This window comes from Mesoplodon mirus, assembly GCF_964341445.2.
Source record: "Mesoplodon mirus genome assembly, chromosome: 3".
Classification (NCBI taxonomy): Eukaryota; Metazoa; Chordata; class Mammalia; order Artiodactyla; family Ziphiidae; genus Mesoplodon; species Mesoplodon mirus.
In genome coordinates this window covers 15308482-15332596 of record NC_138978.1, presented here as the reverse complement: position 1 = coordinate 15332596, position 24115 = coordinate 15308482, and the positions used below count along the sequence as shown (strand labels likewise).

The 24115-nt window shown below is 38.4% G+C and overlaps 1 protein-coding gene across 2 annotated transcripts in view; it reads right to left on the bottom strand.

The window, feature by feature from the left end:
* Positions 1-24115, bottom strand: part of SPEN (spen family transcriptional repressor) — a 96181-nt gene that overhangs the window by 14235 nt on the left and 57831 nt on the right. For both annotated transcript variants that reach the window (XM_082615832.1, XM_082615831.1), the window contains exons 4-10: positions 15977-16137; positions 13565-13765; positions 9847-9998; positions 6622-6747; positions 6158-6271; positions 4694-4807; positions 3624-3724 (exon numbers count right to left, since the gene is read on the bottom strand). In XM_082615832.1, coding sequence (XP_082471958.1) covers positions 3624-3724; positions 4694-4807; positions 6158-6271; positions 6622-6747; positions 9847-9998; positions 13565-13765; positions 15977-16137 — 969 coding nt within the window. The remainder of the gene's footprint in view (positions 1-3623; positions 3725-4693; positions 4808-6157; positions 6272-6621; positions 6748-9846; positions 9999-13564; positions 13766-15976; positions 16138-24115) is intronic.

Below are 24115 nucleotides of genomic sequence, written 5' to 3'. Positions count from 1 at the left end.
CTCATTTCAAAGAGAGTATGACATATCTATGATATCTGACTTAATTGGATTCAAGATGATCCTTCTACAGTTCCACAGGAATCAGATTCTTTGCCTCAATACTGGCCAGCCATCTTGCAAATAGATGTTACTAGGAATGAAATTAGGCTAATTTAACTCATTACCATCATAAATACAAACTCCAAGGAAGCATCACTTTCATTATGTAAAGGTGAAAACACTACAAGCTTTCTTTTCTCCTTTGGCCACAGCACTGCTTGTGGGATCTTAGTTCCCTGACCAGGGGTTGAACCTGGGCCCCTGGCAATAAAAGTGCCGAGTCCTAACCACTGGACTGCCAGGGAATTCCCTAACTTTCTAATATAAAGTGGTTAAGACACCTAGAATGGCCACTAGTTTGCTGCCTGCATTAAAAGTATGTTTAAAAATGGTTTCCAGATATTTTCTAAAAAAAGCAAACTAAAACTATATCCAAAATATGAAAGAAAAAGTTACAGAAGTCAAGAGGTATACGTGTAAACATTAGTGCTGCACTGTTCAGTTTAATAGATGATGATTTTGTACATATTTTGCCGGGCTCTACCAAAAGAAATGAGCATTCCTGCCACCATGGAACTCAACTTATGCAAGAGACAATACAACTGCACACTGGTACTATATACAAAAGGCTCTGGCAGGACTCTGAGGAACTCTGAAATGTCAGGTTTTCAGAGAACGCTGTTCCCATGACTGCACAATATCCAAACTACCGTAAGTAGGTGGGAAATTCATCTAAAGCATAATGTGACCCTATAAATGTCTTGAGAATCACTTTGGTAAACGGTAAGGCTCAATGCATTAGCAGCCCTGGGTTTACCCCCAGCCCGACCACTTACTAGCCTGTGACCTTATCAGCAAAGTCATCTGATCTTCAGTTCCCACCATAAGTAATAAATGACAAGCGCCACAGCCCTATTTCCCTGACACTGTATTTAAGGGAATAAAAGAAATATTACTTTTAAACCGCAGGGCACTATGTAAATGGGTCATCATTTGCATTCCTGAGCTGAACTGTCATTAGGGGTAAAGCTTTTTTTCCCCCCCACTTATTCATCAACTCTTCAGTGGGATGACTTCCTTCCACTCTATGGAAAAAGGGCAAAGATGCTCAAGTTCTACTGCAAGGAATGCATTCCAGAAGCACTGCCATCTGAAACCAAATGGGGCAAAACTGGGTCACAGTGAAGTCCCACACCCTCCTGCTTCCCCACTTTAGGAGATAAACTCCATTCAACAGAGATAGATAACCACAGATAAGAACCAAAGAACAAAGCCAGAGCCAGATCATCAGTAAAGTGAGAGAATTTAAGTGATAATATACAAAAATTAACACCCACACAACATTATCAAACCCTCCCAAGATACCGTAATATTTAATGTGCACACAGAATTTTAATGGAATTTTTATGTCTTAAGTGCCACTAGACCATCAACACACTTTTCACTCACTTATAGGTAAGAATTCCTATCAGCACTTAAAGTATTAACAATGACTTCAGACTGCTGGGGTGGGGGATGAGGGCCGCCAAGATGGAGAACCCTCCCTACAGACACATACGTTCTCTTACATATGTTCATTCTCTCTTTCTGTCTCACACACACACACACACAGAGAGAGAGAGGAAGGGAGGGAGGGAGGGAGGGGGAGAGAGAGAGAGAAATTTAGAATGTGGATTCCAATCCACTAGTGAAAAACCATTGAAACCTTAGAAGTTCAACCTTTTGGAAATTCGGCTGTAGGAGACATTTTTCATTAAAAAAATTCTCAAGTATTCAATGACCATTACACTATACTCCATGAGGAAATGAAAAAGAAATATATACCTTCTATGATTTAAACAAAAATGAAGTGGCAAGAAGAGGCAGTAAAAAGGGAATGCATTCAACAGGTTTCTGGGAGCACGATCAGGATTTTGCCTCATCCTTGTCCTAAAGCCCTTTTATACTTGAACTTGAGTGTCTAAAGGCATTTGTCAAACGGTCTTTTGTCTAACACACATCTACAGGGGTGGAGAACTAGTAGTAACATTCCAGGAGACTTAATCAGAGGCATGTTGGGACAAACAGGTTCATCATATGGATGATAGTTTCCATTTTCAAATGTGATCAGTTACTGAAGAACCTGGCGACATTGTTAGGATGTTTTAATATATTTAGTCTAAAAAAGAATCAATCATCAGTTCTGGGGCAATTTTTAAGCTAACGGAGACAGCCTGATTCAGACTGTGAGACCTTAAACGATTGTGAAATGTTCCCACAAGCTGCAGAAAAAAATACTACAGTCCCATGACCGAAAACATTAACAAGAAGAAGTAAGGTTTACTTTTCTTTTCTTTTTTTTGGGTCGTGCCCTCATGGCTTGCGGGATCTTAGTTCCCTGACCAGGGATTGAACCCAGGCCCATGGCAGTGAAATCACCCAGTCCTAACCACTGGACTGCCAAGAAATTCCCAAGGTTTACTTTTTACACAGCTAAACTTACCAATTTATATCAGCTTTGGCTTACTGATTCACAAATTTAAGAGATCTGAATTTAAAACAAAGATCTTGACAGTCTTGAAAGTTCTTGTTTTTTTAAATTAATTCTATGAGCTCATGCGTGGTGACAACCTGGATGTTGTCACTACTAAATTCACAGGGCATTTAATAGTTTACAATGTGGGGCTTCCCTGGTGGCACAGTGGTTAAGAATCCGCCTGCCAAAGCAGGGGACACGGGTTCGAGCCCTGGTCTGGGAAGATCCCACATGCCGCAGTGCAACTAAGCCTGTGTGCCACAACTATTGAGCCTGCGCTCTAGAGCCCGCGAGCCACAACTACTGAGCCCATGTGCCACAACTACTGAAGCCCACGCGCCTAGAGCCCGTGCTCTGCAACGAGAAGCCACCGCAATGAGACGCCTGTGCACCTCAACAAAGAGTAGCTCCTGCTCGCCGCAACTAGAGAAAGCCCGCACAGCAATGAAGACCCAACAAAGCCAAAAATAAATTAAAAATAAAAAGTTTACAATGCATTTCAACATGTTATATTTAATTTAAAACTGTAAGGCAAAATGATTTGTACATAGTTATAATCTGGAAAACAATAACTCTTTAAATGAGTATTCTCAGGGAGAAAATACCCCAACTCCCATGAGCTACATGAAAACTGGATCCATAAAAATCAGTTTTTACGTGTGTTTGTTTTTGTTTTGTTTTTTAAAAATATTTATTTATTCAGCTGCATCAGGTCTTAGTTGCGGCATGCGGGATCTTTCATTGTGGCACGCAGGCTCCAGAGGATGCAGGCTCAGTAGTTGCGGCACGCAGGCTTAGCTGTCCCACGGCATGTGGGATCTTAGTTCCCAGACCAGGGATCGAACCGGTGTCCCCTGCGTTGGAAGGCGGATTCTTACCCACTGGACCACCAGGGAAGTCCCTTTATGTGTTTTTTATGTGTTTCTTTCTGTATGTGGGGATAAAAGGGATAAGTTTGGGGGGAATGAGAGTAGCAATAAGGGGTAAAAAACAAAATTTAATCCCATCTAAATTTTACGTATTAGAAATTTTAAAATTCAAGCTATGGTGATAGGTTTAAAATACATACCTTCTTTCTGCTAACATTTCATAGAAGTCTCTGATATCTTGACCAGATTTTTCCATACAGTGATAAAATGCCAGCTGACTTTCCCGATTTGCAAAATCCACCTTTAAAAAAAAGAATACTGCATGTTTAATGCAAGTTCCAGATTTTAATGATGGAAAGTGTTACCAAATTTGAAAAATTCTTCCCAACATAGCCTTCTGGATAAATTTCAAGAAAAAGTAACTTATCCAAGTGAAACAGTCCTCATAACTAAAACTGTATTTTGTTAACCTGAAATCTCTCTCAAATTCTACACAAATCTTGATAAAGAATTACAATTTAAAGTTCTAGAACCCAATCCTGAGGAGGGGAAAAAGCAATATGGAAAACTGAAACATACCTATCATGATTCTAGGTTGTCAATTAAATAATCAGACCAACTAAATCCAGTAATCTATTGTGCATAATTTTCTGGAACCACAGTTAGAACATAAAATAAAATATGGAAGAACATTTGAACTTTACTCACAGCCAGGCCTCAGAGTCACTAAAGCATGATAGCCGCCATCTATCAATATCTTATTTAGAAAAGACTGCTTTCAATCTAACTGTCATAGTTATTAAGTGCAAAAATTCCTTCAAACTATCATAAACAGAAGTTTCTAAACAAAAACACCAGACAAATATCGTGCTTTCAGTGGTTACCCACTCTTTAGGAGAGGAGGAAAGAAGATGAAGAGAGGATCATTCAAGAAGCTGGACTGATACCTGGAGCTCCTGGGTGTGCAGAAACCCACAGGGGACTGTGGGCCAGCCTGCACTAAGTGCACACAAGTGAGTGTCAGGTACCTGGGGGCGTAGGGAAGCACACGTCCTTGAATGAGAGGATTTTTAGGGAAGGTTCTATGGCTAATGGTTTAAAAGACACTGTGCCCTTAAGTAGCTAGCCATATATAAAAAATGTAATATCGCCCTTAGAAACTGAGGCCATATATACTGCATGTCCTGTAAACCAACAAAATGCCAATTATTAAGAGGTTGGGATCTGAACACGATTTTGTTTTGCTTCTGTTTGAAGTCATTCTGCACACCTTAATTTTATTCCCACCGATTTTCCTCCCCTTGGTCTCTTTTACAGCTGCTTGTGCATATTCAATTTCATTGTAGAGAACCAGGGCCATGCCTTTTAAGCGGTCAAACACCACCTGTAAAAAAAACGACGACAAAAAAAAACAAGAGGCTCATCCACTAGACTTAGTGTCAGTCCCAACAAAATCCTAAATCACAATGACACTGCTAAGAAAAAAAATATATATTTTTTTATTCTAGAAAAAATTTCAGGCTTTTCTGATGACGCATGTTATACTGAAAACACAACAAAATGTCGTAGGGACCATTTAGAACCATGGATATTGTGGCTTGAGGTATATTATGCCTTTAAATTGTTTTTCTGTATTTACTTTATTTTACTGTATTTCTTTATGTTGACTGACTCATTTTGGCTCAAAAAAACAACACCCCTGAAAAAGGGGGGAAAAAGTAAGGAGTACTGAATCAACATAAATTTCATATTGTACATCCACTGTACTTCAGCAAAAAAAAGAAAAAACTACACTATAGCAAAGGAAAAATAAGAAAAAAAATAGTAAGTTGCAATGAATTTTGGTCATAAGCAGCACTGTCTTAAAGCTTCTAGATTTTTTATTTATACTAATAGTCTTTAAGATGTGCTTCTTCAAACAACAAACACTACATTTAAAGAAATGTCAAAGTTATGCATCATACCTACCACAGTATAAATCTGCTTTCAAGAAGTTAAAATCTTTACCTTCACATAATGGAATGGGGTCCAGAGACCCTTTTCCTGTTATGTTTGTGAATGTGTTACATAACAAACATTGGTTAGATGAGTATTCTGTTGTGTGTCCCTTTAAAGTCATATGGTTTTAAAAAAAATCAAGTCTAATTACATATTAGTGTGAATGTGAGTAATTATATAATTAGACTGTCTAATTTTAATGTGAGATAAAGTTACAGAAATCCCTAAGAAACATTCTATTTAACAGTATTATGCAGATTGGTTCCAAAATTAATCATTTTGGCGGGTTCTAGATAGTTTCTCAAAATATTCATTCATATCATAAGCTAATAGATGCAAATACTCTTCTAAACCCAATTTTGGAAAAGAGAATTTTAATGTATGAGTTACTAAAGAAAAGAAAAAGTCAGTACTAGAAACTGGGACTGAAAGGACAGAATACCAAAAAAAGGGAGTCAGAAGTAACTATAGGGCCTCCCTGGTGGCGCAGTGGTTGAGAGTCCGCCTGCCGATGCAGGGGATACGGGTTCGTGCCCCGGTCTGGGAGGATCCCATATGCCGCGGAGCGGCTGGGCCCGTGAGCCATGGCCGCTGGGCCTGCGCATCCGGAGCCTGTGCTCCGCAACGGGAGAGGCCACAACAGTGAGAGGCCCGCATACCGCAAAAAGAAAAAAAAAAAAAAAAAAAAAAAAAAAAAGAAGTAACTATAAACCACACAACCAAACCTCCCACCTACCTTCACCACAGGCCCATATCGGCAGAAATGTCGTGTTAAATATTGATCCGATACGTTTGAAGAAAGCCCATCTAACCACACACAGTTTGTAGGCATGCTCTTTCCAAAACCCAGCTGAATACAAAAGGCAAAATTTCTATTAGTTAAGTCATCAATTATTCAACAACAAAATTCTGAGAAAACTTGTCTTCTGTAGGAATCTTATCAAACCAACACCTCAAGTGGGAACCATCAGGTTAAAATCAAACAGAAACTGACACAAAAATTATCCTGCCTGGCTAAGCGAGGATTAACTCAGATTACAGTATAACAGGATAAGGATGCAAAGAAGTTTATCACCTTTATGGTTATCTAACTGTACTAGCACCATTTTAAATAATCAGACATATGAACAAAAAACTCCAAATCTTAAAAAAAACCGCAGTGACTATTAACAGCACAATAACTTATGTAAATTCCTTTACCTTGAGACGATTATTTCCAAGGTATTCCCCATCCATCTTCTTAATAGCCTTACAAACGCTGGCAATATCACAGTATTGCAAGAACGCATACTGAGGAACTCCATTTACTTTCTTAATATCAATATCCTGAAAAAGCCAATGGATGGATACCACTTAGCGATGTGCCAATAAAAAACAATCAGAATAAACCAAGTCCATATGAGCTACATATTTCTCAACATAGTCATATTCCCCCAAATCATTTTCTTAGTTACAATTATACATCTTAATGCAACTGTAAATTAACAGCCTAAAAAACTATTCAACACAGCATTTGTAGTCACAAACCATGAAATCCTTCTCACGTGAAGCTCTTTGCAGAAGAGCGACTGCAGCGCAACTCAGAACTCAAAATTTTAAATCCACAACACCTGTGTTAAGAGAAATTTATGAGAAGAAAAAAAGGCAGCCTATTTAATGAAAATCTAAGAAATAATTCCCTTCTGCAATATCTAAAATCCTTATTAGGGGTAAGCCATTTAAAATATAGTATCTGGGAAGAGTAAGAATGATAAAGAAATCATGTTTTCAAAAAGTGATTTAAAATATGCAATCCTAAATTAGAAGACTCATTCTATCAGTATATCTAACTGAATCAAACCTGGTGATGATAAATGTGGTAATAATCTCTCATAACCAGAATGAATGGATTATATAAATACCTGAGCTACTCCATCAAGATGCATTAGAACATCATCCCTGGATTAAAGAAACACTCTATAAAGGAATACCCCCATCTCTTTGGAATGCTCAAAACCTGTAGTCACATCTGACACTCCAGTCCTGCCTACTAAAAGGAGGTAGTGAAAAAACCTGGCTTACACAGGAAAATGGTCCAGAGAAACCAGACACTTGGATGGCAAAACTTGTACTTAAACAATAATGAGCTGGGCCATATAGTGCAGAGTATGTGTTGTGATTATCTAAGCCTCCTTAAGGGTCACAAGCCAATAATCAAAACCTGAAACAGAGCAAAATGAGTAATGCATTTAAAGAGCTGTTTGATGGGTCTTTAAAAAAAAAAAAGCAGTAATTTACACTCAAAATTTTTCTAAGTAATGGTAAACAGAAGCTGTTTTCATCATTATGTAGAATATAATAACCCAGGATAGCTCTACTTAAGAGAAATGTTTCAAAGGAATATTGGTGGGTAGATTCACTAAATAGGTGCTTCCGGCTATAGCATAATCTGTTATCGATAAGCAGAAGACCATGTTCTCAAAGTTTGTATGTCATTAAAACAGTAACAATCATGAGCAATTGCAAACATGGTAAGATAACAGTTTTCAAACAGAGTACTGACATGTCCACCTTATTGATAAGCATAGCTCTTAAAACACAATAATCATCCCATTTTTAGCAACTCTGGTGATGAAAATGTATCCATGTGCCCAAATACAACTTTTATACTCCTCCAAAATTTATAGTAGCAGCTACATTCAATAAAAGTATGTTTGAAAGTTTTATCAATTCAAAGCCTCATGAATGCCAAACAGCAAATTAAATAACAGATCGTGGTCTAAAGACAGAAGAAGCTGGAGCCCAGATAGGTAACTGAGCGTCTAGTCACTCATCCAGGTAGGCAGTAGAGCTGGAATTAAGAGTATACACTTAAAAAAAAAAAAAAAAAAAAGAGTATACACTACCCTCTGGGCTTCCCTAGTGGCGCAGTGGCTAAGAATCTGCCTGCCAATGCAGGGGACACGGGTTCGAGCCCTGGTCCGCAAAGATCCCACATGCCACGGAACAACTAAGCCCGTGCGCCACAACTACTGAGCCTGCACTCTAGAGCCCGCAAGCCACAACTACTGAAGCCTGCGCGCCTAAAGTCTGTGCTCCACAACAAGAGAAGGCACCGCAATGAGAAGCCCGTGCACCACAACGAAGAGCAGCCCCCGCTCGCCGCAACTAGAGAAAGCCCACGTGCAGCAACAAAGACCCAATGCAGCCAAAAATAAAATAAATAAAATAAAATAAATTAAATTTAAAAGAGTATACACTACCCTCAAAAAAATAAGAAACTAAGAAAAGTCGAAATAATTGAAAAAGAAAGATGAATGTTTTGCTGGTATATCTAAATATACAGCTTCTCTTTTTTTTCTTCACTTCTACCAACCACTTCAATCTCTTGCCTCAAGCCCCTAAAGATGAGGTTTAGCTCAGCCACAAGCACAAGTAATGTTTTATTCACAGGACTAGATAATGTCATTAAAAAAATTAAGAATCTTTTGCTTAGAGCATTAGTGTATAAATACAGATGAACAAATGGACATCACACACACCCCTAAAAGATTAACAATAGCTGTTTCTATCCAAAACATTTTTTTACTCTCCTAAGTCCAAATATACTACAGTACTTTCTTCACTGTTATTAATATAGAGAAAATCTAGGAAAACAGAAGTATTTCCCTGTTTTTTCATACACAAAACAAAATAGTATATCCTAAGGGTACAAAGCTGCAACCAAACTATTTTCACTATAATTTGACTCAAGTTTTAAGTCATGGGGAATAGAAAAATCCTCCTATCCCTAAATCTAACAATGACTTGCATAATTTAAAAAATGATTCTAATTAGAATTTCAAAATAGAACTGAATTTCCAGCATGCTATCCACATTCTAGTAATCCCCAAGGTACTTCTGATGTGCATTGTGATAAAAATAATCATACACTAATCTGCTGCTTCTTTCTTACAAACAGGTTTTCTCTTCCAGATTTTCCTTTCAACCCACAGGACGAGAGATGGCATTAAAACAGCACCAGATGGACAAAGATAAGAAAAGTGGAAAGGAAAAAATATATGTAAACAAAATACAGACAATTATATATTTTTACATATACACATAAAGCAGTCCCTGCTGGGTTTTGCGAGATCATCTTTTAGCAGCAGTTATAAACACATAGGGCGGGAGATACAAGAGGGAAGAGATATGGGGATATATGTACATGTATAACTGATTCACTTTGTTATAAAGCAGAAACTAACACACCATTGTAAAGCAATTATACTCCAATAAAAAATGTTAAAAAAACAAACAAACAAACACATAGGGCAAATGGGAAAAATATTCATTACACCATCTAAGTATCGTTTTTCCAAATATAATCTCTGCTATGCTTTATGTTTTATGACAAAGATCTAACACTGTTTTTATTGTAAAAAACCAAACCAAAACAAAACATACCACAATTTCTCCAAAGCGCTGGAAGATGTTGCGAAGATCATGATAAGTAGTGGTTTTTTCAAGGTTACCAATAAAGAGGGTTCTTGTTGCTTTGGGGTGAAATTCATCTATCCTTTCATCCAAAGGGCGAAATTCATTTTCACTTTCTGTTTCTGTAAGTGGGATGGGGACAGAGAGTGTTTTAATGTATTCATATATCATGGGAAAATCTACTTTAAAAAATTAGGTCTCTGAAATATTGGGATTAATTCTCATATAATCTGAAAAATTATACACACCATCAGAAATAGCTCCAAATCAAAAGAATACAGAGGCTAGAGAAACTTGTCCAAAAAATTAAGAGAAAGCTAACACCCTGATCTTTAAAATAGAAAAGAAGACTGAATTTCAATCTAAGTTGATTTGTTTTAAAAAATAGTCACTAATACAGGAATAGGTTTTAATCCCCAGCAAAAAACAGTAATTATTTGAGCCTAATCTTAGGTTCCAAAATTATGTGGCAGGCTCTGAATGTGGAGTATAAAACTACAATCTGAAATAAACATAAAATTCAGCTAAAAATAGTCCAGCTTCATTATTTAATTTACATTTCAACATTTTATAAAATAGTTAGCATTTTATGTTTGTCATACCCAACTGTCTAAATGCAGCAATTTTTAAATACAAGAATAATACTTGTATGAAAACTGACTGAAGTAACGCTTATGAAATATCTTCTTTTGGTGTTGCATGGTACCCAATGACAAACAGAAAGAGACTAAATGACTCTTAAGGTTTCTATTTCTTATGATCAAAAGCCCTGGTTCAATGTCTAATTCAATCACAGGCTTTCTCTGAAGCTCCATTTATTAATTTCGTCTAGGGCAGGGACATTCAACGTTTTCTGGATAGTAATTATAATACAGCCTGTATGTTCTCGCTCTCTTTTTTAATGTAAAACAAACCCATCCCAAAAAGTTAGTATTTGATCAACCTGACTAATAAAACAAAGTGTTTAGTGCCAGCCACTGAAACACTACTGATGATGTCAATAACACCGGTATTAAAAAGACTCAACTTCTGAGATGTTGGGTGAACTCAGCCAGAACACATCTCACTCCTGATTCCAGTTTGATAGTTCTAATGACAGCTCAGCTTAATCTTACCTGTGTCATCAGAGAGTACATACTTTTTCAGTCAGGTGACCCCAGAAACTGCCCAGCACTCATACACCTATCTCTACATTTTCATCTTATTTCACAGGGGTATATCTCATTTTAAGCTCAACTAGGTCTTCTTAAAATTATGTAACTAATAGAGGGCACATACTTAGGAATATTTCATTTAAAAGGAGAAAAAGAAAAAAATAATTCAGGCACATCTTGAGGTTTGTACTTCAAAAGGCAGAATCAGGGGAGTTCCCTGGTGGCCTAGCGGTTAGGATTCTGGGCTTTCACTGCCATGGCCCACGTTCAATCCCTGGTTGGGGAACTGACATCCTGCAAGCCACGTGGCGTAGAATAAAAAAAAAGGCAGAATCAGAAGGATAAAGCATGATTTGCAACCATTAAAATCTGTAATGGCTTCATTTCTACCAAATAGCTCACTTAAAATTTCAAAATCAGAAATTCAGTTGGGGGCAGGGAGGGAATGTCTTTTCCACATGTAATCTATTCAACCTTCATGACCAGTTTTAAGTCTTACTGTCTACACATCATTGAAAAGACTGTTTTATCCTGCAATTTCATGTTTAGGGGATTGTAATGCTGTGCATAGGAGTACAAAAGCACAATCTGAGAAGCCACCAGAGGTCTGTCTACAGAGTTAGGTTTCTTGGATTTGGATCTTTTTAATTCCAAGACGTCCTTGACCTAAGGAAGCAATCAGCTCCATACATTTCAATATAAAACATTTATGACAACCATCCAACAGCATAATTCCAACCAAGTGTCCCTACTCAGCTTTCAAATATCCCATTTAAACTGGTGTTTCAATGCTGTCCCATCTGGAAAAAGTACCTTCAGCTTTCCGATGCTTGAACCAATCAAACTTCTCAACATCTTCAGTGGCAGGTGGTTAAAAAGCCCAATTAACATCCTGGGTGCTAACTAATTAGGTAAAATGATTTTTTTTTTACAATAAATATCTCAAGCTAAGCCCACTACTTGGAGATTAGAAAGTCACCTATTGATAATGCCCCTGAGTTAGATCCTCACTAGTTAATAATTATATATGGCTCTAAAAACTTATATAGATGATATGACATTCTAAATATTATTCCTCAAAGTCAGTTCTGACCTGTTCCAATTGTGTTAAATAAGAACTCCTGAGTTGCTCTTAGCCCAGTACAAGTTAGGGCAGTACATCTCAAACTTTGCGGAGGAGGGAATGTGAAGGCATAAGTTATAATTCCTTTGAAAAGATAGTATGTCTTTGAACTCCTGTGTTTTATCATAAAATTATGCACACTTTATAGTCTTCACTCTAACAACCCTGACTGTGCCTGTTTTAATATACAAATGACACATTCTTATCAGGGAAATTCTATTTTTTTCCTCTTAATTGTCACATAAAATGAATATTCCAAGAAAATGGTCTGTTTACCCTATAAATTCCACTCAAAGTTTTAGTCTTAAAGTTCAACTGTCCCACACACATAATGTGAATGCATAATTTTAACATTTCTATTCATTCTTCTACAGATTTACTCACAAGTAAATCAGGGGTTTTTAAAACTTGAATATGCAAATTTTGAACCAGTAAGCTGGGGTATGATCAAAGAGTCTGTATTCTAAACAAGCACTGCAGGTGGTTCTGAAACAGGAAAAACACTGACCCAAGTCATGCCTGACAAGACTCCCTGCCTTAGAATAGATAGGTCTTACAGGTAGGTTCAAGCAATAAAATGTCCCCTTGAAATTTTCAATGGGTTGCACTCAAAAGACTTAGTCCTGCCACTCTGTCACTATCTTTCAAGGTCATGGAAGCTAGAATAACAGATCCAATTTGTGCTGGGCATAGTGGTAAGAAAACTGGTCTAACTAGTCCCTCAAATTGAGATAGCCTGTTTTCTAATTCAGAATAATTCTGGTGTCATTCTCCTCGGAACTATCACCTTATCTCAATCAACTCAATCCTTTTGGGAAAGCAGGGTTCAACAAGGGACTATACTTTGCCTTTCACAACTCTTCAAAGTTAGCATACTCTCTAACAGAAAGAGTACAATCTTTAACCCTTCCTAGCCAAAACAACCTATTTTATTAAGTTGAATGACAAAATGTAACCACTCTTTGAAACAGAAGACACCGAAAGTATGTTTTAATAAACAGAGCTTGGGGGCTTCCCTGGTGGCGCAGTGGTTGAGAATCTGCCTGCTAATGCAGGGGACACGGGTTCGAGCCCTGGTCTGGGAAGATCCCACATGCCGCGGAGCAACTAGGCCCGTGAACCACAGCTACTGAGCCTGCGCATCTGGAGCCTGTGCTCCGCAACAAGAGAGGCCGCGACAGTGAGAGGCCCGCGCACCGCGATGAAGAGTGGCCCCTGCTTGCCACAACTAGAGAAGACCCTCACACAGAAACGAAGGCCCAACAAAGCCCAAGATAAATAAATAAATTTAAATTGTTAAAAAAAAATAAAATAAACAGAGCTGGAATAGTGTCCACATTCAGGATAACATGTGGCCCTTTCGTATAATGGAATAAAAATTACACTAAACCTCAGCTTCCTTGTCTCTTACCTGGCCCTATCCATGCCGTTACTTCAATCTGCATGCCAAAGAAAAGTTTTCCTTTTGATGCAGTCAATGCTTTTTCTTGGTCCTCCTGCTGCCGAAAGAATACCAGACCATACCTCTCTTCTGAAGTTCCATGTATCTGCACTGAAGTCACCTTTCCAAATTTCTTAAATTCATGGAAAAGGCCATCTTTGAGACTTGTATCTAAATCCCCAAACAAAAACAAGTTGCTTATTTTTCTAATTTAGTTACGACTCAAAGTGTAAGCTACTAAATCTTTAGTCTGATTTTTGACCTAATTAGCATTAAAACTTTACTTTTTCAAATAAAATAACTCTAAAAATGCATTTTAGAGACTACCGTACAATTCTGAAAATAAACCGGGGGTTAGAAGATATTACTAGTTATTTGTTAGGTAAAAATGATATCATGCTTACGCAGGAAAATACCCTTATATTTTACAAATAAATACAAAAGTGTAGATCTTTTAAGTTAAGTGTGAAATGATGTAACATCAGGGATTTACTTTACGATAAAAAGGTAACAAAGAACAGGAAAGAAGAAAGATGGAGACAGACAAAGCAAATGTGGCAAAATATTGATGATTTTTTAATCTGGGGTATGGTATAAGGGGAGTTCATTTTGCTACTCCTTCTACTGTGGGTGTGTTTAAAATTTTCATGATAAAAACTATACAAACACACATATATATGCATATATAAAACTTTAAAGACTTAGAAAGAAAGCCATATTTCTAGTTTTCCAAGCATCATGTTGATGATAACATTGTGTGGGAAATGGCATGTAACATGCTAAACAACGTTAAGGCCTTTTACAGATGAATTATACTATCTGTCGGTCTTGTGTTAATTTGCTTCATTATAAAAATTAAAATTGTAGGGCTTCCCTGGTGGCGCAGTGTTTGAGAGTCCGCCTGCCGATGCAGGGGACACGGGTTCGTGCCCTGGTCCGGGAAGATCCCACATGCCGCGGAGCGGCTGGGCCCGTGAGCCACAGCTGCCGAGCCTGCGCGTCCGGAGCCTGTGCTCCGCAACGGGAGAGGCCACGACAGTGAGAGGCCCACGTACCGCAAAAAAAAAAAAAAAAAATTTAAAATTGTAGAGAAAGACAAGCCAATTATAACCCCTGTCCATTCCTAAGTTACAAAGTAATCTAAATCAAAAGTTCACCAACATTTGTGTCTCAATATCTCTATTCACAAACCTGGTATGTAGGTTTTATAGGCTGTTTTAATAAATAATTTAAGTAATCATTAAAATGCACTTAGCTAAGAAATGCTTAGTTTGGTCTTTGTTGGTTTGACCATCTACTAACAGTTGTTTAGACCATCTACTAACAGTTGTTTACATACTCAATATGCCTGACATAGAAGTAAAAATATATTACGGCCAAATGTCAGTAAAAAATATTAGGAATAAAAGACAATGGTATAGCTTTTAACTATATAAAGTGATTATTCATCACTTTCCTCATTTAAAATATTAATATTTTGAAATGGATTTCCTATCATAATTTTTTTATATCCAAGTTATTTCACACAGGACTCCAGACCAATATAAATCTAACTGAAAATAGTATTTCTACAATTTCATCGTACCAAATTTTCCCTAATATCAAAATATTTAATCCAGAAAGCATTTTTATTCAAAAATGAACCATGCTTTTTGGGACTTCCCTGGTAGCACAGTGGTTAAGAATCCTCCTGCCAATTCAGGGGACATGGGTTCAATCCCTGGTCCGGGAAGATCCCACATGCCACGGAGCAACTAAGCCCATACGCCACAACTACTGAGCCTGCACTCTACAGCCTGTGAGCCACAACTACTGAAGCCCACATGCCTAGAGCCCGTGCTCCACAACAAGAGAAGCCACTGCAATGAGAAGCCCATGCACCGCAACAAAGAGTAGGCCCCACTTGCTGCAACTAGAGAAAGCCCACGCGCAGCAATGAAGACCCAACGCAGCCCCAAAAAAATTAAAAAAAAAAAAACATTCATAATAAAAAATGAACCGTGCTTTCTTTACATAACACGCACCATAAAGTCTTTATGTGTGTATATGTATATGCATATAATATGCATAATAATGTGTATTTATATATGTATGTGTATATAATTAAGTACAAGTAACATGCAATCTTTACATATATAACAATCTAGAAACTACATAGTTATAATCACTTGCTTTTTATTACACGGCATTAAATATCAATGAACCACAAAAAGAAAAAGGGGGAGAGAGTCAAATTGAAAGACAAATAGAAAATATTACCAACAGTCAGATAAGAAAGAGAGCTGCTTAAACAAATTCTGTACAAAGTATAGAATTGAAGTTGCTCAATCTCTCATTCCCCAACAGTAGCAGAGAGGAAAGCAGAGTGACACAAAGTTTTACCTGTAGAGCGTACTGGAAGATTCTGAACCTTGATCCCAAAACTTTTACGGGGCTCATCTTTTTCCAGGGATGAAAGCAACTGGGAAGTGGGTGCTGGGACTGCTGCAGACTGAACTGACCGGGCTGGAGAGTCATCGCTTGAACTACTGCTGGAGTCCGTGCTACAGAAGGGGGGAGAACTTACATGACAAATCAAACAGAAAATGAGTCGCATACAGAGCTTCTTAAAATGAACATATGGCAATAATTAAAAGGTCTAAACTTCAGGTCTGGGATTGTTAGACACCCTACCTTCTCCACATCTATTTCATACTCTACCTTCAGAGATGGCAGAAGACAGCAAATACCAGCCTGGGAATGTGGAAGTAAACGTAACAATCTTTTACCACCACATGCCACTGAAAGACAAATGTTTCGTTCTGTGCAAAACCTGAACAATTTTTTCCAAATGAAATATGACTAGTAAACACGATTGACTTAAGGGTAATATTAATAGAATAGTGGATATATGGGTTTTGGATTCAGAGATCTCGATTCAAATCTTGGCTCAGACATACAGCATGTATCCTTGGACAAGTCACTTAACCTCTTGCTAAGCCTCAGTTTCTATATCTGTAAAATGGACATAATAACAGCACCTATCTCACAAGGTTAAGAGTTTGATAAAATAACACACAGGCTAACAGAGTCTGGAATATGACGGCAATCCATAAATGAAGTGGCAATGCTCTGTTCTATTACTATCACCACCGCCTCATGGGTAAATTAATCTTTAGGAAAAAATAGACATCCAAAATAATTTCCCAGGTAATTTTAATTTTTAAATTTTTGAAGGACTAATAAAAAAATATTATATAAGTTACTTGAGTCTTGTTAGTTGAGGCTCTTTTCTCTGTGAATAACGTGGGAAATGAGAGGCAATGAAATTTAATTTCTCTCTTCAGTTTAATACAAACCTCAAAGGGAGAGACAGTCACAGTTGAAAGACAAGGAGAAAATATTACCAACATGGTCAGAACAAGTTTATTATGCCCAAGAACCATGTGAGAAATATTAAATTATTTCAGTACTGCATGCGCAAGACTGCTATGGTTTTAAGTTCTTTTATAGCATTCTCAAATACATTAATAAAAAGCTATTTACAGGTTTATGAAATTTTGCTTCATACTCTCCCCTCCTTGCCGCGGAAGACTTAATCCTAAAAGCAAATAACTTGGGGTGGGGGGCAGGGAGGGCAGGCAGTTTATCCACTTTAGGCACACTCCGTAGACAGGTTCAACAGTTTTTGTCATTTGCGCCCAGACTACAGCTCTCACATCCAGTACAAACTCTAAACCAGCCAGATGAATAAGTCTAACTCCAGGATCTGAGACAAATTTGCTATCTATCACTTTTTTAAAAAAGAAATACCATAAGAAAATAGAATTTACATAACATTTTTATTTAGCTCTCACATGATAGGCAAAAGATAAAAACTTTATGAAGTTACCAGAGCTTTCTGCAGTTTGAAACATAAAGAAATAAATCTATGCCAGTAAGAGCCAAAAGGAGATACCTGAGTTACAAAATACAAACTACTATGGATAAAAGCCTCAAGGTAGAACCACAAGTCATCACTGCCAAGCCTCCTAGAAATGACTGGGTTTCCATTTTCCCATCAATAAACATAAATTTTTTTCCGTATCATTAAGCAAAAGTAGTATTACTAGTAGTAAGTGAATAGGACATTGTACTTTTCTCAAATTAAGGGTTAACAAAATTAATTTATCTTCTGTTTTTAGCACAGAAAGAAGAAAATGTTCTACATGTATAACGTACTCCAAGCAATACAAGATCATTCACAAGGCCACCAGATGACTACAGTATAGAATATGTGTGTGACTTATCAACTTAATTCCAAGGAATCATAAAATAACCACTAAGGAAAACACTTTAATTACAATACCACCAATAATACATACACCCAAATTCCTTAGCAGTAGTGGGTAAAGAAGTAAACAAATATGGGCAAGAGCAGAATTTCTGGGTACTAAAATAATGAGCCAACAAAGTTCTGTTTAAGTCCATATTATAAAAATGTAGAGGAATCAATGGCAGTAGTGGGTAAAGAAGTAAACAAATAGGGGCTGCCCTGGTGGCACAATGGTTAAGAATCCGCCTGCCGATGCAGGAGACACGGGTTCGATTCCTGGTCCGGGAAGATCCCACATGCCACGGAGCTACTAGGCCCGTGCGCCACAACTACTGAGCCTGCACTCTAGAGCCCGTGAGCCACAACTACTGAAGCCCATGAGCCACAGCTACTGAAGCCCGCGCGCCTAGAGCCCACGCTCCGCAACAAGAGAAGCCACCGCAATGAGAAGCCTGCGCACCACAACGAAACGTAGCCCCCGCTCGCCACAACTAGAGAAAGCCCGCGCGCAGTAATGAAGACCCAACGCAGCCAAATAAATAAATAAATTAATTAATTAAATTTTTTAAAAAAGAAGTAAACAAATATGGGCAAGAGCAGAATTTCTGGGTACTAAAATAGTGAGCCAACAAAGTTCTGTTTAAGTCCATATTATAAAAATGCAACGGGGGCTTCCCTGGTGGCGCAGTGGTTGAGAGTCCGCCTGCCGATGCAGGGGACACGGGTTTGTGCCCCGGTCCGGGAGGATCCCACACGCCGCGGAGCGGCTGGGCCCGTGAGCCATGGCCGCTGAGCCTGCGCGTCCGGAGCCTGTGCTCCGCAACGGGAGAGGCCACAACAGGGAGAGGCCCGCGTACCGCAAAAAAAAAAAAAAAGCAAAGGAATCAATGCGAGCAATGATTTTAAAGTATAAAATAGTGATAGAAATTAGTTTTGTTATAAATGTCATCACACTTTTGGTGAATTCCCTGCTACCACACCAATTTTGAAACAAGATGTAAAATTTAACTGGCAGAAATATCTGTTGACCAATTTGAAGTTATAACTAAAAAGAAGGAAAGGTTTTAAAATAAATTATGAAATGATAAAATGATACAACTTTTGAGTTCACATTTTAATATGCTAACCCAAAACTGCAATGTATATTTCCAGTGTAGTCTATTAAATGTACTATGGATTTTAAGGTCCTGCATCAAAACAGGGGCACAAATTTAGACCCCCAAATACTTTTTAGTCCTATAAACTGAAAGAAAATCCAAATGCCCAGAATATGTGTGTCAATTTTAACTTTAAAAAATTCTTATTTTCAGAATCTTGTTAAAACTGAAGAATCACAAGGATTCACCAAAACTTATGATATATAGTATTTTAGTTGTTTCTTAAAAGCCAGAAGTAGTTAATAAGAAGCTTTTCAATCTAAACTGTCTAAAGTAGTGGCAATGATGGTGCATCAACTCATAGTTTTAAGAAAGTGAACTTCAAAGTTACCTGGCCACAAGAGGCACATGAAAATATCTCCAACATCGCTAATTATCAGAGAAATGCAAATCAAAACTACAATGAGGTATCACCTCACACCGATCAGAGTGGCCAGCATCAAAAAGTCAACAAATAATAAATGCTGAAGAGGGTGTAGAGAAAAAGGAACCCTTCTACACTGTTGGTGGGAATGTAGATTGGCGCAGCCACTATGGAGGACAGTGCGGAGGTTCCTTAAAAAACTAAGAGAGCTACCTTATGATTCTATAATCCCACTCCTGGGCATATATCTGGAGAAAACCATAATTTGAAAAAATACATGCATCCCAATATTCATTGAAGCACTATTTACAATAGCCAAGATATGAAGGCAACCTAAATGTCCATCGACAGATGAATGGATAAAGAAGATGTGGTATATTTATACAATGGGATATCACTCAGCCATAAAAAAGAATGACATAATGCCATTTGCAGCAACATGGATGGACCTAGAGATTATCATACTAACTGAAGTAAGCCAGACAGAGAAAAACAAATATATGATATCACTTATATGTGGAATCTAAAAAAAATATGATACAAATGAATTTATATACAAAACAGAAATAGACCCACAGACACAGAAAACAAACTTATGGTTACCAAAGGGGAAAGGGAGTGGAGGGTTAATTAGGAGTTTGGGATTAACATATATACACTACTATATATAAAACAGATAACCAACAAGGACCTACTGTATAACACAGTGATCTATACTCAATATTTTGTAATAACCTATAAGAGAAAAGAATTTGAAAAAAAAAGATATATATGTATGCATAACTCAATCACTTTGCTGTACACCTGAAACTAACACAACATTGTAAATCAACTTCACTTCAATAAAAAATTTATAGGGACTTCCCTGGTGGCGCAGTGGTTAAGAATCCGCCTGCCAATACAGAGGATATGGGTTCGAGCCCTGGTCCGGGAAGATTCCACATCCTGCGGAGCAACTAAGCCCGCGCGTTGCAACTACTGAGCCCACGCACCTAGAGCCCGTGCTCTGCAAAGAGAGAAGCCACCACAATGAGAAGCCCACACAACGCAACGAAGAGTAGCCCCCACTCGCCACAACTAGAGAAAGCCTGCGTGCAGCAATGAAGACCCAGTGCCACCCAAAATAAAAATAAATAAATAAAATAAAATAGACTTTGGAGCTTCCTCTCCAGAAGCAGACAACATCTTGAGGTATTTGGCTCTCCCATTTTCATGGATGAAGATCTTTGTCTCCAATATGAAACCTTTATTCCGTTTGCCTTTTTGCCTCTTGCTTTTGCTCTCTGTAAATGCACAGAAAGACAATGTTCCTTAACTCTGGCAACTGCCTCTAAATCTACCACTAAGGCCACAGCTCCACAACACAAGTCCCTAGAATTTCTTGCTAAGGTGGTTTTGGATAATAGCATTGCTTTCGATTACTTACTGGCAAAACAAGCCATAAATCTGTGCTATAGCAAATACCTCCTGCTATAACTGGATCACACCCTCCGATACTATAGCAAATACAGGAGATTAACAAACAAGCCTCTTGACTTAAAACAGGTTGATGGTCCTTCGGGTACATTCTTTGCTTTATTTGATAAGAACTTGTTTGGTTCATAGGGAGCCCTAAGGAGCATACTCAGTCTCTTGGTATTATCCGACTGACCGTCATCATTATAATCTCCCTGGTGGGCTATGTTCTCTCAAGGGTCTTAAATTCATGTCTGTAGCCATCAGCAATACATCAGATGGTCTCACTGTACTTGCCGAGAAATAAGATAAACAATGAGATGAACAGCAAAAACAATTCTTCCACAGACCAGACTCATAACCTATGAGTTTCACGACGAGACAAAAACAACAACCTGATGGGTGACCAAGAGTGGCACTATCACCAAATTTTTGGTTAAACTCTCCGATATGAGAGGAGGGCCAAAAGGATGGGGGAATGTGTTAAATTAATTAAACAAGGAGACCATCAAACCGAGGTGGTTCTAATACCTTAGCAACCCTACATAAGCAAACTAAAACCTAAGCCTGTAACTGCCTCAAGGCTAAGAAATCAAACCTAAGGACAACCAATAACAAACAGCCAATGAGGCTTTTCCAAATAAGGCAAACGTTAAAGCTATAACTGATCAACTAATTTTTCTGCTTTGCTTTTCTCTATAAAAGCTTTTCCCCCAGCTCCTGTTGTGTTTTTTTTTTTAAGAGTATCTGACCGTTGAAATTGGAACTCTTTTTTATTTTTATTTTTATTTATTTATGGTTGTGTTGGGTCTTCGTTTCTGTGCAAGGGCTTTCTCTAGTTGTGGCAAGCGGGGGCCACTCTTCATCGCGGTGCACGGGCCTCTCACTATCGCAGCCTCTCTTGTTGCGGTGCACAGGCTCCAAATGCGCAGGCTCAGTAATTGTGGCTCACGGGCCTAGTTGCTCCGCGGCATGTGGGATCTTCCCAGACCAGGGCTCGAACCCGTGTCCCCTGCATTAGCAGGCAGATTCTCAACCACTGCGCCACCAGGGAAGCCCTCCCCCAGCTCCTGTTGATGGAACGCTCCTAACCATTTCCAGTTTGGCGCTGCCCAATTCAAATAGATATTTGCTCAAATAAACTATTAAAATTTAAAAGGAAAGAAAAAAGTTATGGCGAATTAATAAAATTTTCAAATTAAAGTTTAAATTTCTAATATGGCAAATGTCAATAGATATTACAAAGTAAACAAAAGCTCAATAATTTAAGAATGTAAAAGGGTCCTGAGCCCAGAAAGTTTAAACTAGAAACAAAGACTCCACTAGCTTAGTAGACATTCTGATGTGATCTTAATTCCATTTTCAACTCTACCACTTCTGATACAACCTGAATTAAGTTTCTATCTTTTTTGTTTTATAAGAAAATCAGGAAGGAAATACTCAACTGTTCAGTCTGGTAAGGTACCACATTTTGCCTCTCTAAACTTTAATTTCCCTAGTGGGTTACCAGACCTCATGACCTTCAAAGGTCCTGCTAACTCTAGGGTTCTATGACTCTCCACCTACCTCCAAACCTTCCTGCTCTGACAGCTCCACATTGTTCAACAAGGGAGAGAGGGGACCCTTTACAACTTGGCCCCAAACTAATTTTCTAGTCACTTATTCTCATTCCCTTGTCACTCTTTATCCTACCCACTAATGATCTATCCACATAAGAGTATACCAGTTTCGGGGATTCCTTGGTGGCCCAGGAATGGCCACCAAGTGGTTAGGGCTCTGCGCTTCCACAGCAAGGGGCATGGGCTCGATCCCTGGTCGAGGAACTAAGATCCCGCATGCCGCACAACGTGGCCAAAACAAACAAAAAAAGAGTATACCAGTTTCTAATCATGGGCACCCCCCTTTTTTTCTTATTAGATACAAGTCCTTGGTTAAATTACTTCCTCTCTAATACTTCACTTTCTTGTATGTAAATGGTGATAATACCTATCACTTGTGAGGGGCTATAGTGAGAATTTAATGAGTTAGTGATTGTAAAGTACTTAGCACTCTGCCTAGCATACAGCAAGAATATGAGAGCTCTTGTCCATACCTATTCCTACTGAAGACACCTTTCTGTCCCTCCCTGATTGCCCTGCCTTCAAGGATTAGCTAGTTCCAGTGTTAACCTCCTGCTCTGCAGCTGTTCTTGACATTCCCACCCCACCCCATAGCATTCATTGATTTCTTAGTTGTGTATTTCTAAGCCTCTTTTACTACAATGTCTATCTCAAACCCTTTCACTCTGTATTATAACTACTCATTTACCAGCCTCCTAAAAGTCCAAGACTAGGTTCATCTTTGTAAACAGAGCCTAGCATGGTGCCCAATATGTAATGGATGTGTGACTCCAGAAAATTATTGATTTGAATTATCCAAGCAACTGAAATTAACGCCTAGGAAAGTACACCAAGCCCGATAAAATGAAGGTATTAACTACATTCAGTATCTAAGAGTGAAATGAAAATTTCTGAGAAAATATTATTTTGTTGGAAACTGCAAAGTATGTCTTTCTTCTTTCATGTTAATGGCTGTTCTAGCCAAGACTCTAGGACTTTGACATATATTAATAACCTGACTGAAAAATCACTGGTAACTGTAAAAACAAAAACACTTCATGGATCCTGTCATCTAGAACTTGGTAGAAGATGATTTTTTAAAATAGACATTTTTCTGGGATGAAAGCAAAAGCACAATTATAACACATAAAACAGTGCTTTAAATATCTAACAAAGTCCAGAGTGTGGATTCTGCACTATTCTATTTCATTCATAAATCCTATAATTGTGAATACCTGCATCAGTGGCTCTCAACTGGGGCCATTCTGCACCCCAAGGGACATTTTTGGTTGTCCAACTGTGGGTGGGTGGTGAAGCTTACTGCAATTTAGTGAGTAGAAGCCAGGGATGCTGCTAAACATCCTACTGTGCACAGGACAGCCCCACAACAAGGAATTATCTGGCCTCAAAAGTGAATAATGGGGGCTTCCCTGGTGGCACAGAGGTTAAGAATCCGCCTGCCAATGCAGGGGACACGGGTTCGATCCCTGGTCCGGGAAGATCCCACATGCTGCGGAGCAACTAAGCCCATGTGCCACAAGTACTGAGCCCGCGTGCCTAGAGCCCATGCTCCACGACAAGTGAAGCCACGGCAATGAGAAGCCCGCACACTGCAACGAAGAGTAGCCTCCCCCTGCCGCAACTAGAGGAAAC